General features: G+C 43.0%; 2 protein-coding genes across 3 annotated transcripts in view; one reads left to right on the top strand and one right to left on the bottom strand.

Moving 5' to 3' along the window:
- Positions 1-479: 479 nt before the first annotated feature.
- On the bottom strand, positions 480-10,007 carry MTX3 (metaxin 3). 2 transcript variants are annotated; one of them, XM_084224577.1, is made up of 9 exons: positions 9,751-10,007; positions 9,246-9,315; positions 8,227-8,303; positions 6,619-6,711; positions 5,404-5,586; positions 5,190-5,266; positions 4,178-4,335; positions 3,699-3,787; positions 480-2,348 (listed from the first exon to the last, which is right to left on the bottom strand). In XM_084224577.1, exons 1-9 carry the CDS (start codon positions 9,829-9,831, stop codon positions 2,229-2,231), a joined length of 948 nt encoding a protein of 315 aa, XP_084080703.1. In that variant the 5' UTR covers positions 9,832-10,007; the 3' UTR covers positions 480-2,228. The 2 variants fall into 2 exon arrangements, with proteins under 2 accessions (XP_084080703.1, XP_084080704.1); XM_084224578.1 differs by having other exon boundaries at positions 480-2,322; positions 9,751-10,002.
- A 7,591-nt stretch (positions 10,008-17,598) lies between these two features.
- Positions 17,599-18,788, top strand: part of THBS4 (thrombospondin 4) — a 39,268-nt gene continuing 38,078 nt past the window's right edge. The window contains exon 1 of the mRNA XM_084225097.1: positions 17,599-17,735. Within this exon, the coding sequence (XP_084081223.1) occupies positions 17,648-17,735 (88 nt within the window). The 5' untranslated portion in view covers positions 17,599-17,647. The remainder of the gene's footprint in view (positions 17,736-18,788) is intronic.

The following is an 18,788-nucleotide window of genomic DNA, read 5'->3' as shown; positions in this document are numbered from 1 at the left end:
CAGGCCAGGGATGACACTGCCCACATAAGGGAGTCTGGGTTTGAATTCACCTTGGATAGAAAGTGAAATAAGGAAGTGTATGGCTCTGCAACATCATGTTTGCAGTGACCTCCAGCCCTGTTTTTCTCTGCCATCAAGTGAATGAAGTTCCTTAAGCATTGGTTTACCAAAATTTCAGATCAGCCCAATCACATGGCCCAAAGCTCACATTTAGTAAGATCGACAAATGTGTGGCTCCTCATTCCCTTTCCCAAAAGCAGCTGTGTTGAAAGAAAGGAATGGTAATGAAGAGGTGTGATAAAAATTTAAAATCTGATCTCATGAATATGCTAAGATGCTTCAATTTCTTGTCCTAGCAGTCAGCAGTGTTTTTTAGTTTGTTTTTTTTAATGGACAAGATAAACTTTTCTATAAGGAAATAAGAAAAATACTTTAAAAAGTCAATGTATATACCACAAAAAACTCTACCAAAATTCCACTAAAAATCCAGAATTTTAATCTTGGAATAACAACCCTTTTTACAAAGAGATTTTATAGGCTGAGTGTATGCATTCACAAAAGCAACAAACTAAGGCATATTCTCCATAGCCGTGTTTGTAAAAGAAAAGCTCTGGAAAGCTATGTGACATGATCTCATGTAAATCTTGTCAAGGTACAGGCAGTACGAATTTTAAACATTTAAATTACTTTGCATGTAATGGACTGTCAGTTTATACAGTTATGAGTATGAGCTAAATTAATTTCAAATCACTGCAACAAATACTCTAGTAAGAGCATGGAGCTTAAACAGTATTTTAAAGTGCTCATTAGAAACCCAACATTTCAATTAAGAAATGTTAAAGATATTACATTCCTTGCATATCAAGTCCAAAGGTACAATACGAACACAATCTACCATCTTGCCTTGCAAATAGGAAGTAATTTATCTGTGTATCTCAAACATGACTAGTAGCCAAAGTGAAGGTGAAAGACTATTTTGATTTGGCCAGAAAAACAACAAAATATCCCCCCCCCAGAACAGTTATCCTACACATACTGCTACCAGAATTCTATATCTGAAGCACTGCCACTTTGGCCAATCTCCTTGTCTAATTGTTTGTACACCTACTCATGAAGTATCTGCCAGTACTTTGCCAGTAAAAAATTTCTGTTACTCTTGTAACAGAATTGCTCGGGTCTCTAGAACTGGCAAGGCCTCTGTTAAAGACAAAATGTAACTGAACAGAAGAAATACGGCCTGCAATATACCACAGTTTGCAAAGAGAAAAGAGCTCTTAACAAAACAGCCCATCATATAGCAAACATTTTGACAGTTTTTAGTTAATTTTTGAATCAACTGTAGTGCTTATTAAAAAATAAGATGAAACCGACTAAGAGGCATTTGTGACACATTTAAAAGCCTGCATCAGCTTTCTTATAAAGCCCTAACCTGTCCCTTTCAACCCATAGATGCAGTACATTTGCTAGTCAAGTCTAGTCCTGACAGCAACTAATCAAACGTCTCCATTCACTACAAGTTTTCTGCGATTTTGACTTAACAGTTTTGCAGCATGTGGTATTACTCTGTGCACAGGTTAAGCCTGTTTCACAAAGGACTAATACGAGGTACTGTGAAATGTTAGCACTGTGCATCATTTTAATCCCCATAGCGCACATGCTTTTCAATAATCCCCTTCGAAGTACATCATGACAAATTTTCAAAGATACAAACAACCATAAAACACAAATCCCAAGTTCATTAAAGAACAATAAAAATATTTACGTTCCTGTCATTGATTTCATGTCTCAGCTGCCATGAATGGCGACATTTTGTCTTTTCAGACTTTGCAACTGGACTTTGTCCTTTCCAGACAAAGAGAATTCCCACTCACATACAGTAACATGATTACAGTAAAATCAAAACCCACAAAATAAAATAACAGTGAACATTCCATAAGCAGATTCTTAGCTTTAGGTAAACATTTCTGCTAGGCTAAAGGCAAAAATGCTGTAAAAAATCATGTTAACATCTGCTTAGCTTAGCGTAGTGTGTGGCCAGCCTGATCTATGCAATTTCTAAAAAGAACAGGTAGATAGAAGATTGTAAAGCTCTAGCTCTTCTCTACTTGTACCCATTAGCAGATTCTTCCCTTGCAAAACATTCATGTGAAAAAAATCTACTGTGGCACTCAGTTGAGTTACAAAACACACATTTCTGGGCAACAGGAGATGTCAAGGTGATAAACGACTCATTGGACTGCTTTCTTCTCCTCCTGCAGCAAGCTTGAGCGTTGTGAGCCTACGAGGGGGATGCTGAGGACTCTTACGGAGGTTGTCGTCCATCTGCAGAGAAACAATGAGAGCCGGATCTGGCAACAGCAGAATATAGATTATACGATTAGTCTTTATTTGTCAGGGCTGCATCATTAATACTGGGTTGGTTGGTGTATGTTATGTTGCTGGTCATGACCAGCAACAACTGCTGCTTTGGTTTCTTTCCACTCCCCAATATATGTTTGTGTCAGAGCTGATAATCATTCCCTTACATATGATGCATCAAACCCACGGCACCTGGATATGCTTCTGCTTGAGTTATCTGGTCAAGATTACTGAAGGAAGCAACACCAATTCTAAGAGGTCAAATACTGTACAATAACCAAATGCTGTGAGAAGGCAGATCAAGAGTCAAACAGCTAACAACAATGGATGCTTCTGTATTCAGCAGCATGCAAGAATAAAGCTTTTGAAATCAGAAATGTTCTGGAGATGCTGAATGAATTTGTATTGGATACACATTTCAGAAAGTACGTAATAAAGCACTTGTGATAAGACCTTTTCAAAGGCAGGCTAAAATTAATCTCTGAATATAAACAATTTACATTTTTATAGGAAATCACTCTAATGTCCTATGTGTAATGTCGTCTGAAAAGGTTTAGTTGGTACAGAATAAAAGCACAGGGGGTATCTGCGGAGGCTCTCTAGTCTATTCCATTTCTTCAAGTCAGAATCAGATTTTCCTCAGTCGTGCCTGACAAATGTCTGCGTAACCCATTGTTTAAAACTTCCACAGCCACACTTCAATGCCAGAAAGAGCATCAACACCTAATGCTACAAAAGCTGATCATAGTTAATGATCTATTTCACACACTGATTTTTCTCAGGAAGAAATGCCTTCTACCCTTTCAGTTAGACTGTTCTACCTCCATGAAAAGGCTAATTCTTCACAAGTATTTTTCAGTTAAGTTGTACAGCTTTTGATAGGTGCTGAATGACAGCCTTAGAAACAGAGAACATAAGAAAAAACAGCTAGATGTAGAACAAGCAGGAGTGACTGCTGGGTAGTTACTACAGCATGCAGCTGGGAGCAAGGAAAGCTGGTGATCAGTCTTGATTTGCAGGACCATTTCTGAGTTTTGACTAATATGTTTTCCTCCTTCTTAGCTGAATGTATACTTGCAGAAAGATACCATTCCTCTGTTGGGGGGCACACCTGCAAGACAATGCTCTTTTGGTTGTATTAAAAATACTTTTTTAGTGCAAGGCTTCATTAATTCCTCCTTCCAAATGATGTAATATTCTTCCTGCCTTTCTACACACTCACTAGAAAAGAAGTAATTAAAATAAAGTCCACTGTACAGTTGCAATTGCCATGCAAGGATATCTGTGAACAAGTAACCACAACAAAGCAGTAAAATTACAGATACTGAAGCAAAAGTAACCTTTTCAATCAAGTTGGATTCCTTATTTACAAGCTGTGTGAGTTTCTGCAGATTAGCATCTGCTGTATCCTGTCCAGCTGGAGAATGGCCTGGAGAGTGAAGGCAGAAAGATGAAGAGTGAAAAAGTATTTACATAAGCTTTTAAACCCTTAAAAAATAAAGTCACATTGAAAAGAATTCATGCAGTATTTTAACGCAAAGAATTTAAGTGAAAAAGCCATTCCATGTGAGAAAATAAGAAGTACTAAGCATGAGCCATAAGATTTTGCCAATGCTTGACAGAATCTAAAACTGAGCATTAACACTTGCTTTTAATTTTGAATCTTTTCTGCCCAACTTTAGAAGCTTCTTCATTTTCCTACAGAAAGTCTAGCATAAACTACATGAAATCTAATTTGCCTTGGTTCACAAATGGAATCCTGGGTACTAATTCCAATATGGGTACAGATGACAAAAAGGAGAAAAGAAACACAACTTACCTGAGACAGTTAACCTGAAGTAGCAAGTTAAAATATCATCACAAAATCGGCACAGATTGGGAAGCTGTTTCAAATGCTCTTGCAAATGTACCCTCGGGAAGCACACTTTATAAATTGGTGCAAGGAAACCAAACACAAAGGCATCCAAGGTGGTAGGCCTAAAAGAGTGACCCAGGAAAACACTGAAGTGACTTAAGACTTTTATGACTTTTACAACCTAGTTTTCCGTGTATGTCAAATACCACTCAGGACAGAATATAGTCAGCCCTTCTGTCATTCCACCTTTGCCTATCAACCTGGCAAATGCTTTGCACCAACTATCTACTCCTTTCAGCATCTGAGGCATGCTGACAAACTGAAACAGTAATGTCAGCATCACAACACAGTCATGCTATCCCATACACTGATAAGCAAGCCCCTCTAAAACACCTTTCTGACACCATAAAATTTGTGCTAGGCACCAGGGGACCAGGATCCTCCCTCATGGAGTGGTCCAACTTCAACTGCTAAAGAAGAGATCATGCTTTTCAGGACCTTTTTGCTCTATGTTGCTGGCCCTATCTATCTGCTCCCTGCTCTGCACACATACCACAGGAACAGTGTTCCTGGACCTACACTCTCCTCCCATGAGGGCAGTAGTAGCAACTCAGCCTAAAGCATTTTTTCTTACATACAAAGCCAGGAGGTGACATTCAGAGGCTAGAAAAGGGCTCTCCAGTGCACCTCACATTTTCTTAGCAGCTGTGGGAAGCATTTCCCTCTCTGTGGAACAAAGCAGGATAAGAGAGACACCACATTGACTCAGTCTGATGATCTCACGTGTGCCCTATTTGCTCATTCAGATTTATCTGAAAAGCAGACAGTGAGACATAAAACTACTGAGAAGCACTTTTAACATTCTGGTAGTAATTCTGGTAATAATAAAAGAGAAAGTTCAAGTGTTCATAGAGTGGTGTGGTACCTTTTTCATTACTCATTTACCAAAATAATTTTTAAAAAAAATCGCACTCACGTATCTCCAAAGAAATATTGAGATGTTCCCAGTCTCTTCGACAGGAGATTCAGGCACTCCTTGGCATCCCTGTATATCTGATGAGACAAAAGAGCCCTAGGTGTAGCCAGGCCGGTATGCACAGCACCACTCATCATTGCATAGTGTGCTAAACTGTTGAAGTTCTTGTCTTTGACAGAACCAACTTACGAATTCCTTACTGCACAACCCATACCTGCGCTTCCACTTCAGTGAGACTGTAGAGTGGAGGGCCTCCCTTGGTCAGCAAGATCCTGTTCAGTGCTTCTCTGGACATCTTTCCAGGCAGATACAAACTCAGTGGGAAGGCAATCCTTGAGGCAAACCATGGCTTTGTCACACTGCAGTAATTTTCAGCCTCAATCCAGAAAGTGTGCAGCTGTATCAAGATGAAGAAAAATGTAACTGAAATTTGAATGACATGAGTAGACACCTCATGACCCTTGATATCCAAGACCTCTCTCAGAAAAGCAGCAGAACCGGGAATTACTGTAATTCCAGGCTATCAAGCTCTGTAGAGGAATATACTAATCCTCTGAGTGTAGGAGTACATGAGTAAGGAAATAGTTACCTTCCAAATAAAGAAAAACACCAAAGAGATTACAGAGATCTATATGCATCTGCATAAAATTACGTACGCACTATGTATGTACAGATACATACACACACACACAGAATATATTGAAAATATATTGCAAAAGAGTTGCAGACATTCAGCAACAGGTTTGAACTTCCTGGAATTTTGTTTTGAAATTTTATATAAATCTTAAAATACAAGATACTACGAAATTATGAATTTGAAACCAAGGTCAGCTGAAAAGGCTAGCTCATGATACCATCTGGTCAGAGTATTTTTTGCTGTACAAACTGAAGCCAAAGTCATTCAAGAGACTCAGTATCTGTGGGTCTTATAGATCTAATGTAATTACACTGAAATGGTGAGAGCAAATGGCCAAGTCTTTAGACATTTTATTTTGAACTGAAAAATTAAACTAGTTATGGGCATTTTAGTTTATTAAAAGTTTTAAGTCAACAGTTCAAAAGGCTTTCAGTTGTGTGTCTCACATTAGACACATCTTAATCAAAAGTTCTTCAGGAATTCAAATGAACCAAAAAAAGGCCACAATAAGGTGTTTTCAGGATACTGTTTCCCAAACACCAACAGAAAAAAAAAACCCTAAGTAAGTGTCCTTTTAAAATGTCTTTCATAAATCCACTGTTATTACTTTGACACTCCACAAACACACACTTATTTCCTTTTCAAAAACTGGTAGGCAGTAATTCCAAAAAACAGAGTAACAAAACAACTATGTTCCAGTCAGTGCTGTGGCTGAAAGACTATGTCTCCCACACTGGGCATCTCTGACAGCATTCAATTCCAAGTATTCAGAAAATATTTATTAATATTTACCAGAGCAGGAAGCAATTTCTCTTCAAGTAGTGCAATATATGCCAGTGTATCAGCTCCTTGTTTTGCAGACAAATCATAATCAGCATTGTATTTCTATGAATTTTAAAAAAAACAGACTTATGATGAACTTTCAAAAAGCAATATCAATGTAAAGTTACTTCAAACTTAACACCTATCAAGGCAGTAAATACACAAACAATTTTTGGAACAGAAACCATGGACTCACAAGAATTCTCATTCTTCAGGCCAACTCTGCCAAACCTTGTTACATCTCACTTTTCTACCTTCCCATTCCTAGAGCTTCAGACCCTTCTATTTCCAAAATAATTCTTGTGTCTCCTTTCTACTGGTTTCCAAGCAAATATCCAGTGATACAGAGGCAATTTTTCAATACTGAGGCATGTAGCAAACCTCTGGTAAATCTCCACTGTTATTTTTCAAGAAGCATCTGACACTTCAGAAGGTGTAAGCATAAAAAAAAAAGCATGCATTCCCATATTTTGCTTTTAATGAACATTCTAGAAGTTAAGAAATTGGATGGTATAACAATGTAAGGGAGCAAATATACAGCAAAATTAATGCAGTTACTGATTGAACTTTTAATTCTAACAGTGGATTCTTCTAAGATTCATTATAAGGATTGAAAAACTGGAGGCAGGGGGGAGAGCGAGTAGATTTGTTGCATTAATTTATAAACAAAGGGCCAGTGCTGATACTTGAACATCTGAAAAGAAAGCATACAATTGTCATACTTTAACATAAACAAGGGGTTTTCCCCCCAGCATTATGGAGCCTTTGGTATTCACATGAATACCACATTCAATCCAAATGAATCTGAAACTTCAGAATTTCAACTGTCTAAAATTCCATCTTAACTGCGGTTTTCGATTCTGTTTTTCTCCCCACAAAGATTTGAAGTTTCACTAACATGGCATTCATCAGATCATCTGACCAGACATGAACTGCATTTCTAATGTAAAAGCAGAATAGTAGGCTAGAGGACCATCTTGGGAATAAAAAGATGATGCCATGATTTACTAGATATCTTTATACTTTGTGAAAAGAAGAAATGGTACAGTTTTATTCTTTGTGTACAAAACATGAAGAGTCCTACAAAAGGCAAGCAAGAGGCCATGACCTGGTGTGCATCAAGAAACACCTGCAGACCTTTTTATGTTACAAGCTATAGAAAAAATACATAGATTAAAAAAATGCTGTATGTATTAGCTTTCAAAAAAAGAGCACTGGGAAATGACCCATTTAAACTGTTAACCTAAACTATGATATCCTAGGTCTGCAAGGTCATAATGACATTAAAAGTGCTATAATTACAAGCAGGGTGATCAGTAAAAAAATGCTAAATTAGGCACAGGTTGTTGTCCTTTTAAATTTTTTTTTTCATTTTTATTTTTAAATCTTTCACACTAATGATCAAACTTTGAAACAGAAATTTCTTGTGCATTATTTTGCAATTCTCATGCCTGTAGGAGAAAAAGAAAAGCATTGGATCTGAACTAAACTCCAGGTTTTTGGAAGCCTGTGTACAAAGGAGACATACAAGAGTCACTGCAAGTCAAGAAAAATAAATCTTTTTTGAAAGAGACCTACCTGCTTTCTTAAAAAGTTTAGTATTTTTGCTGGCTGAGAAATAACAATGTCTTCTGATACCAGGACTGGTAGATCTCCTGGAAGGCATAAATAATACAGTCAATTTGTATGGATGACTTCTGACTAGAAAGCAATCAGTCATGGTATGTACTTTCCTTTTCTCAATAGCATGATCTCATTTTCCTAACATGTAAACATAAACTTAAAATTTTACGCAGCAGGAGACTTCCTCCAAGGTTACATACACTTTACTAATGAAAAACATTAAAAAGGGCAACATCAAATCAGACTGAAGCCAATGTTTTTTGCTAGGTATCCAATACTTTGAAAACCAGGCTACTTGTCTAGATTTCAGATGTTCATCTAAAGACTAAAATTCCAGCTCAGTCCAACTACCCTCTCAATTCATCCACCTCTGAGCCTCTTTTCAATTTTTCTTCTGTCCTTCCTCTCCAAATCCATTTTAAGCATCTTTTTTTCTCTAGCCTTGCTACAAAGCATCCAAAACAAAGAAGTCCTCTCTGACAGCTTACCTTCACCTTTTCTCAGTCAAACCCTCTAATTCAACACAATACCAAACATCCCAGCTAGTGTAAGCTGTACCTGCCGAGGCTCACATTCCACTTCCACCTGTACCAACTAATTAAGCTACAGGTAATTAAAGAGCTCTTCCATACACATGTCTAGTTACTACCTTCATAAATATGCAAAGTGCAAAAAGCTTACAAATTTACTTTCACTACACCATCAACTCAAACTGCCTTAATGAAACAGTTATGTAATTGGCATTACTGCTTTGTCAACTCTCTGTTGCCTCACCCATACACATTTTAATAAACTGTCCTCTGGAGCACTTTATTTATGACTTCCATTATTTCATTCCCTCAAATTCATCACACTTGATCCTGTGAAGTCATTCAATTGGGGCAGACAAACCCAACCCAATGCAAACACCGAAACAGGAACCTACATTTATAACATAGCTGGGATTAAAGTAATAAAGGCTGCAAAGATGGTACCTTTCGGAGTTCTCCAGGACTTATTTATAGTATTCACTGTCAGGGGAGCACCAGAAAATTTGGCGTAAGCCTGCAATAAAGATTGGAGGATAGGGAAGAAAACCTGTCACAATGCGTAAGAAAAGCGTAAAACAGAGCTTCAGAAGTTGTGTTAAACGCCTTCGGGCACTGAGGACCAGCCACCAGCAGGTGCGCGACGGGTTTCGGCCGGGCTTCATTGCCCTCAGGAGGCTCCAGGGAATGCTGGGCAAAGGACCCGCTGCCCCCGGCAAGGGCGGCAGAGCCGCCGGGAAGGGCCCGGCGCCCCCGGCAAGGGCGGCAGCGTTGCTCGCCTCTGCCGCGGGGAACGAGGCGGGCGCACACCGCGGGCCCAACATCCCGCCTCCCACCCCCGGCCTCTCCCGAGGCAAGAAGGAGCCCCGCGGACGTCCGTGCGAGCGGCAGGCAAGCCCCGGGGCGCCGGCGCTCCCTCCCTCCCGGACCGGACGGTGGCAGCCGCCGTTACCAGGACGGTGAGACACTCCGGGTGCAGGGACGGCAGCCCCCAGTCTCCTCCCCAGCAGCTCAGCTCCATGGGAGCCGCCATCTTGTCCGCCGAGCCGGCCGGGCCGCGCGGCGCTGCTCCCCCCGCGTGGCGGCGCCCGCGGCCGCGCGCGGGGCCCGGGGAGGGAGCCGGGCTGGGAGCGCCGCCCGGAGCCCCGCTCCGGGGAGGATCCCTCCGTGAGGCGGGGGTTCCACGGAGCCCCGCTCCGGGCAGGATCCCTCGGTGCGGCGGGGGTTCCACGGAGCCCCGCTCCGGGCAGGATCCCTCCGTGCGGCGGGGGTTCCGAGGAGCCCCGCTCCGGGGAGGATCCCTCCGTGCGGCCGGGGTTCCGAGGAGCCCCGCTCCGGGGAGGATCCCTCCGTGCGGCGGGGGTTCCACGGAGCCCCGCTCCGGGGAGGATCCCTCCGTGCGGCGGGGGTTCCAACGAGCCCCGCTCCGGGGAGGATCCCTCCGTGCGGCGGGGGTTCCAACGAGCCCCGCTCCGGGGAGGATCCCTCCGTGCGGCGGGGGTTCCAACGAGCCCCGCTCCGGGGAGCCACCGCCACAAGGGCTCCCGCTCCGGGGAACCGCCGCCCGCGCTCGGGGCGGCGAGTGACCGAGTCACCGAATGAACTGGGTTGGATAAGGCCTCTGAGACCATCGCCACCAACTTGTGGCCGAACACCGTGTCAGCCCGACCATGGCACCAAGTGGCACATCCGGATTTTCCTTGAACACCTCTAGGGATGGTGACTCCACCACCTCCCTGGGCAGCCCATTCTAGTGTCTAATCACCCTTTCTGTGAGGAAATTCTTCCTAATGTTATAAACGAGAAGCTTGACTAGGCCAATATTCAAGCAACAATCAATTTATTAATTAATATGGTAAAGTATGAGCAAAACAGCGCAGTTTTCCCTCCAACTGCACACCGATATTTGGGGCTTACGGGTATTTATAGGGGTACTCATAAGCTTTCTCAGCAATTCTCAGCAATTTCTATTCCAATTTTTTTTACTCAGCAGCAGTTCCTATTTCCAATTTTTACATCACACTTCTATACACTATTGTGATTTAGTTTTTCTCAGGATGCGTCCCAAAAAGGAGGATCCCCAGATGGTGGTGGTAGTTTCCAAGATGTTGGTCCAGTTTCTGCAAGAACAATGACGAATCCCATCTAGTGAAGTCCAGCTTCCCAGATGTGGGTCCACCTTTTTATTACAATAACTATAAATCTCATAACAGTGATGTTCAGCTTCCCTTGGTCGAAATTATAAATCCTTGAGATAATGTTCATCGTCCTTTCTCAAGCTGTTTTTCTCGGTTTTGTTAACGCGTGAGATAAGCATATTTCCTTTATATATATTCCAAAGCTATAATTTCAAGGATACAAGCAATATTCTAAAATTATACTTCAAAAGGTTATTATTACAGCATTCTTTAAGGCCTGACTACAAGCAAAAAGCAACATCCTTAACACTTTAATTCAAATGCTTCTAAATCAACCAAGGTTAATTGCAAACAAAAGCTAGGTTCAAAGGCCTTCTTCCATGCTTTACTTTCCTCAGTTATTATTAGAATTCGCAGCTGTCCCATGGTCGGTGTCCACACATATTGCAATCACAAATACACACATTGTCTGTCTGTACCTGACATGAAACAGCTTTGTATTTCACACTAACGTCCAGCCCAAAACTCCCCTGGCACAGCTTAAGACAATGTCCTCATACTACCCACGTCCCTTCCCGAAAGGACAATCCGTGCCTGGCTACAGCCTCCTTTCGGAGGAAAGGAGGTAATGAAAAAGGAGTAAATGTCTTCCCTGAGGTGCCTCCTTTTCACCAGGCTAAACTCAGCTCTCTCAGAGCCTTTCACAGCTCTGTTGCCCTTCTCTGTACTTGTTCAGCACCTCAATGTCCTTGAATTGAGAACTATGTCCTCTTGTCCTGTCACTAGCCTGGGAGAAGAGGCCTACCCCTACCAGGCAACAAGGTCATTTCAGGTTGTATCCAGGTGGGGGTCAGTCTCTTGGGAAGGGATGTGGCTGACCAGTACCTGTGATCCTGTGAGGAAATGCTGCAGCCGTAGTCCTCTTCAAATGCTTTTAGTACTGTCTCGCTGAACCCTCACCCTCCAACCCTGACACTGCTCACAGAGTAGTGACTTTTCATAGGAGCAAAAACAAAAAAATATTGTGGTTCTCAGTCAAGCGTGATGAGCAGCCATCAGCAGTTTGGCACTAAAAACAAGGAGCTCTGATCGTATCTTACCAGTTTTGACCAGGTTAAAATGATAACCATTCAGTGTGGTCTTTACTGCAGACCTTTAGAGGCATCAGGTTGTCAGCTGTTTATTCCAGAGCTTGTGCAGACATGCCACAGCACATCTAAATGGTAAGTCAAGTTTCCATCCTTCCCACAAAACAAAAAAAATACCATACACTGACTAAAAAAACCACTTGCACTGACCACCCTTATTTAGGTCTTCTACGCATAAGGAGGAGAGTACGGATAAAGCTTCATTTTTCCTTTCACCTTCCCAGATCCACAATTTCAGATTCACATGCAATTTGTGGAAGAAAGTGTGATGATAAAAATTTATGCCACAGATCTGAGATAATTCTGCTCTGTTTATGAGGAACATGGGAGAAGAAATAGCCACTTTTTTCCTCATAAAACCATACCACTGGCAATATTAACAGAAGCAATTTTTTTTTAATTGCTATCCTGTATTTTTCCTTCTAAAGACTTATTTAAGATAAATTCTCTAAGGATATTTTTTATGTCTCTTCCTCCCTACAGGCACCACCTAACATCCCAGTCTGTCCAAGTACTTTGCTTTGGTCCTTTCACAGTGTGAACTGTGATGCACTGAGATGCAAAGCTCTGAAAGAGAATCATGGATGCTAGCAGCTGTGATCCCAAAGATCTCTTTCCATAAGGAGTATTTTACAAAGGGCTTAATACTTATATCTTTGTTGATTTTGTTGACCTGGACAAGGGGATCAAGTGCAGTCTCAATCAGTCTTCAGGTGACACCAAGCTGGGTGGGAGTGCTGATCTGCTGGGGGGCAGGAAGGCTCTGCAGAGGGATCTGGGCAGGCTGGATCATGGCTGAGGCCACTGGGGTGAGGCCCAGTGCTGGGTCCTGCCCTTGGGTCACAACAGCCCCAGGCAGCTCCACAGGCTGGGACAGAGGGGCTGGAACGGACCTGGGGGTGCTGGTGACAGCAGCTGAACATGAGCCAGGCTGTGCCCAGGTGGGCAAGAAGGGCAATGGCATCCTGGCCTGGATCAGCAATGGTGTGGCCAGCAGGAGCAGGGCAGGGATTGTCCCCCTGTGCTGGGCACTGCTGAGGCCACACCTCGAGTGCTGTGTTTAGTTCTGGGCTCTTCACTACAGGAAGGTCATTCTGGTGTTGGAGTGAGTCCAGAGAAAGGCAGTGGAGACAGTGAAGGGTCTGGAGCACAAGTCCTGTGAGGAGTGGCTGAGGGAGCTGGGGGTCTTTAGCCTTAGGGAGGACCTTATCAGTATACAAGTACACTATAGATGGGTGGGGTTCAGTTTTTTCTCCAAAGTAAGAAATGTTAGAACAAGAGAAAATGGCCTCAAGTTGCATTGCACTGGGGAAGGTTTGTATTAGACATGAAATATTTCTTCACTGAAAGGGTTGTCAAGCATTGAAACAAGCTGCTAAGGAAAGTGGTTTGAGTCACCATTCCTGGAAATGTTGAGGACACCTTTTAGTGGTGGATATGGTGAAGGTGCTGGGTTGATGGTTAGACTTGATGAACTTATAGGTGTAATTTTAAGAAAAACCTAACTATTCTATGAGCTTTTCTGTCATATGGCTTTTCTTGAGTCAGGCTGCAAGAAGGCTTAGGAGGTAAATAGGGAAATAAGCTTTGCATTGCCTTCAGGCACAGTTTATCTGTGTGTCATTGTGGAGTCTGGAGCAAAGATTAAAAAAAGAGGCAATCTGTACCTTCCCTCCCCCATGTCAGGAACTTTTCCTCTTGGTTGCCTCAGTGGAATTCCTATCAGTGTAAATGAAAAGTAAATAAGTGCATTGAAGATGGATATATGACTTGACTTGGAAAAGTGGAGCTTCAATTTGTGTTTTAGAAAAGCAAAAATTCTTTCAAAACCTGTCTTTGAAATTTGAAACCCTTGAAACCAACATTTTTTTTTTTAGTGAAGCAGGATCAAAACCAGGAGTGTTGACATAAATATGAAAGGATGTGTTTTAGAGCTGATGCTTCACTTGCCTTAAAATTTCTATATGTTAATTGCCCATGAATCCTGATTTTTAATAGTCCATATAGTTCCATGAAAACAGTCAGTCTCCTGATGCATATTAGGAACAAAACATGTAAGGTGAATTAAGTAGCAGGGTTCTTTTTCTCTTTCCCTTACCACATTATTTGGAATTTGAAGAAGTTACAGACACTTCTGTAAAGCAAAATCTGTAATGTTTGCAACTTCTCTGTATTCTGTATGCTTAAAATCTTACGAATTACATAATCAGGTCAAACATTATAGTGATTGAGGTTTTCTTGCAGATGCTATTTAAAAATTACAGTCACACTCTTATGACTTCCTTACAAAATGTAACTGACATTATGAAAGTTTCTTGGAAACACAATTGATTAATCATGTTTTTATTCTTGCTTCTTATTTAACCTCCAGTAATTTAAGATGGAGTTTGTACTTCACAGAAGAGGGAAAAGGGAATTGCTGGTAATTCCATTGTTTTTATTGAAAATGTTGATTAAAAGGTCAAATAGTACCTTCCAGACAGCAGATAAACTTTCTACTTTGTGAAATCCCTTAAAGAAGGTTGTGCTAGAGCACCAAATCCCCTTTAATCTGTAACATGTTCCAACATAAAACTCAGAATAGAAATGAAAACTGAAAAAAATACGGTGACCTTTAAATGTGCTAAGTTCATCTAAACATGGACTTAAGCTTCTGTTTATATACACCGTGAACCAGTCCCCTTCTGTCATACTGGATTGTGCCTCATGGGCTGTTTGCCAAACATTGCTTCCATGTGCATTCTTTGTGAGTAAGCACAAAAAATAAGCAGATACAGAGCAGGAATAGAATATGGTCCTCACAAATCTAGCACTAATGAAGATATAGTACTACAAACAAAATCCTCCTCCTGGAGGGCTGGTCAACATCAGTATGAGAGACTCCTCTGTATTTAAATCAGAAGTAAGTAATGGCAAGTTATAATTACTTAATATTTCTGTCAGATAAGGAAATCTTTCAAGAAAACATTTCATATGCTTTAATAATCTCAAACTCAATAAACTCAAAGTGCATAATAAATGGCTGCAAATTATTGATGGTGCTCCCCTTAGATGAAAGCAAACCCTTACTATCCTTTTCTCTCTCTCTTTTTTTTTTTTTTTTGGTCCAGAACTGTAATGATTTTGCAGATCTTCACAGTGTTCTTCTGTCATGCACTTAAGTATATGTTTGCAAAAAATGCTCTTTTTTGCGTCAAGGCATTTCCTTAATAAACAGTTGAACACCATCAGTACTACTCTAGATCCAAGTATTAGCCTTGCAGCATTTGTATTGTCTCCCCATGCTTTACGTTGGGGACAAATTCTGAACTAACACTTCTTTTTAAGGAGCTTATGACATTCAAAGTTCCTCCTTTTCTTTTTTCATCTTCTTGCCTCTTGCTTACCCCTATTTAGCCTCTCTTCTTTCCCTGCTCCACAGCACTCTGCACCTGATGATCTGTTTTTCTCACTCCCCTGTGTAGCTCTTGGCCAGCTCATTGACACTATCATATCATCCTGTCATTTGCACTTCAGGGGCAATGATGTGGGAGTGAAGCTGAGGTGTTTCTTCTTGTGTGGAGATGTATGCAGAAGAGCAGTAGGGTGAGGAGGAGGAATAGCACCATGCTGTCACACTGGGGCTATGGCAGAGCACCCTTCTGCCTGACAAAGGGCAGAGGAAGAAATGGGCAACTTCAGGAGCGGGTCAACACTGCTAACAAGAATAAGAAGTAGGGGTGTGTTATGGAATATATGCCACATGTGAATGTGGACATGTGAATGTAGGCCAGCTAAAGGTATCTGAAAATTTCACTGGGGCTGTGTTGGAGGGCAGCCCACAGCTCTCTGTGGTGTAGAGCTGCTTGGGCAGCCCCTTTGCAGCGCCCGCAGCCCCTGCCCTGCGGCGTGCTGTGTTTTGCCTCCAACACAATGAGCTTCTCGGGGGCTGTTCTCTGTGTGCTCCTTAGATGTATGCACCAAGCCTGATGAGACTGAACATTAATCAACACTACTTAGGTCACTTTAACATAAACTTTCCCTTTTGTTGCCCTTTTAATGATGTAAACTTTTAATGATGTAAATAATATCAGACAGCTCCAACTTTTCCAACTGAGTGTGGATAGCAAGCTGCGATGGGGCCAAGCAGGGTTTCCCGGATTTCTGACATGACAGAGGTTCATCAGCAGAGCTGATACATACAGAGACGTACAGGACAAAGAGAGCTGTGCAGCAGGATAGGAAGCTCACGATGTGTTTGGGTTTCTCACTTGCTCCCTTTCTCCTGTACTTGCTTAACATCAGCACTGCAGAGGCTAGAATTTTCTAAAGTAGAGGACAAATAATGGGATAATGATATCCTAAGGGAACACACAGTGCTGAAAATTGTTGTAGTTGAAAGAAGGTTTTTTTAAAATTGACTTTGGCTAAGTTATTGAGTTTGGGAGTTTGCTAAGACAAACAGCCTTTTTCCATAGTCTCCATCTGGTCAGTTTGAGCACTTCCAACGCTTCTGAATTCTTTAAATGAAACAAACAATGAAACATTCCTCAGTTTGCCAGCCATAGTCTTCTAGAAACCAATTTTGCCCCCGTCTGCAATCTGCATGACCCCTTTTAAGGGACATTCTTCAGTTAGGAAAAGTGGAGTATTTAAATACCTACCAAGACCAAGTCTGCATACTAAAGCATCCCCATTTGTTTTGACTTCAGAAATGCATGAGGGAGAATCTGTTCTAATATATGTTAAGCCTTAACAGTTGACACTAAACACCTGACTGCAGAGCAGGCAGAGAAACTTGTGAGAGGGCTTTGCAAAGACGACAGCTGTATTGTTGCCAGAAGACAAAAATATATGGTCACCACTTGCTGAACATAGAAAGGGAGGCAAGAGAGGTTTTAAAGTAAAATTGTGCAAACCTCAAAGTTAAGCATCCTGCAGTTAGCAGGACTGGCATTATCTTCATGCTTCTGACACTCTTCTACATCCCTCACCGGGCAGGTGGCCCTCACCGGGCAGGTGGCCCTCTGAAGGGCAGGTGGCCCTCTGAAGGGCTGCTTGCAACAGCGCTGGACTTGCTGTCCCTCCTGAACTCTTACTCGGCTCTTAAGGCACACCCAATTCACATTTGGTGCCATCTTCTTGTGACTGGTAGCAAGCATAGTGGCTTATTAACCACTGAACTCCATGATCTTAAGGGTCCTTTCCTACCTCGCTAATTCTGTGATACTATGAATTTAAAGCCATTAAACACATTTCAATTTCCAGCGCTCTTCAAAGGGCAGACTCCAGACAGAGTCCTCACAGGTCTTGAATTTGGGGGGATCAGGATCTCCAGTTCCGTCCGAGCCACCTCCACCAGCGCCAGTTCCCGGCTCGGGTTCCGACGGCGCTCCCTCCTGGTCCCCTCCATGGCTCGGCCGTCCCCCTCCGCGGCCCCCGCCCGCCTCCCGGGGGGAGCCCCGGCCAATGGCCCGCCGCCCGCCGCCGGCCGTGCCCAGCCCCGGGGCCGCCCCCGTTAAACGGCGGGGCCCGGTGTGGAGCGGCGGCCGTCCCTCGCCGCCCTGCCCGGCCCGCGGCCGCCATGGGGTGCGAGCGCGGCGCCGCGCTGCTGCTGCTGCCGCTCGCCCTGCAGCTGTGCCCGGGCCGCGCCGCCGCGCCCGCCCCCCGAGGTAAGGGCTCCGCGCCCCGCGATGGAGCGCGCTCTCCTTTCCCCTCTTCCATTGACAAGACTCTGGGCTTGCAGCGGCCCGACCCCTGCCCTCCGCCGGCAGCCCTGGCTGGCAGCGAGAGGGAGCGCCGCTGCAGGTGCTAGCGGGGCCGGAGCCGTGCTGGGCAGCAGGAGCCGCCGCTGCCCGTCGGGGCGCAGAGCGCGCCCGCGGAGCCGCCCGGACTAGCGGTGGGGACCGGAGGAGTTGGCGGTGTCAGCCGCTCCCATACAGCCTGAAAAAAGTGTTTTTGTAGGTGTGCTTGTGGGTGCGTGGAGCATCTGAATAACCCTTTTCCAGCTGCAAGTTCTTCTAAATGAGAAGTGAATTTCTAAGCCGTGAAAACTCTTTGGGAGAACTCTGCTACATAGTAGAGTCTATAGGAAAACTCGTACTTTTAAACCCAGCATTGCTGTAGCAATATTATGCACGTAGTAAGTCAGAAGCTGCTGTATTTTAGAGCTTGAGTGAAGCGGGTGGTATTGCTCTGCGGTAGCAGCTTGTGACTGCAACCAGCTCGGCTGCCGAGTGCAGCAGTTAGTGCGACTTCATGCTACTCAAGAGCCTTAAAGCTGCTTGTGGTTTTCACTACGTTTTTAGCCCCCTCCACTGCCTTACAGAATGATTTTTGACAGATTTAGGCAGATCTAAAAAACAGCCAATCGCAACAACATAATTGCATTTTCAGAAGCCTTTGTTGAAGACCTTTATGATGTGAAGATGTTTCAGATAATTGTTGTAATGACAAGTTGCTTATTACCAGATTAAAATAAACCCAGCTTTTTAACTTGTCAGGGGCAGTGGCCGCTGAAGAACCCCGCTCTCAACAAGGGATGTTTTCACCTTCTTGGGGTCAGCAGGAAATTGTTGTAGTAGGGGTTAGGATTTCACTCCAAGTGTCTTAAGCCATTAATAATTACCTTGAAAAGTGCTGAACAGTAGTGGAGCAGTGTTTACATCTACAGCTATGATTGTGACCAGAAAACAGCCTTGGAAGGTTTGGAAGGTCTTAAAAAG

This window comes from Fringilla coelebs (assembly GCF_963513975.1).
Source record: "Fringilla coelebs genome assembly, chromosome: Z".
In the NCBI taxonomy this organism is placed as follows: Eukaryota; Metazoa; Chordata; class Aves; order Passeriformes; family Fringillidae; genus Fringilla; species Fringilla coelebs.
This window is presented reverse-complemented; position numbering and strand designations above follow the sequence as displayed.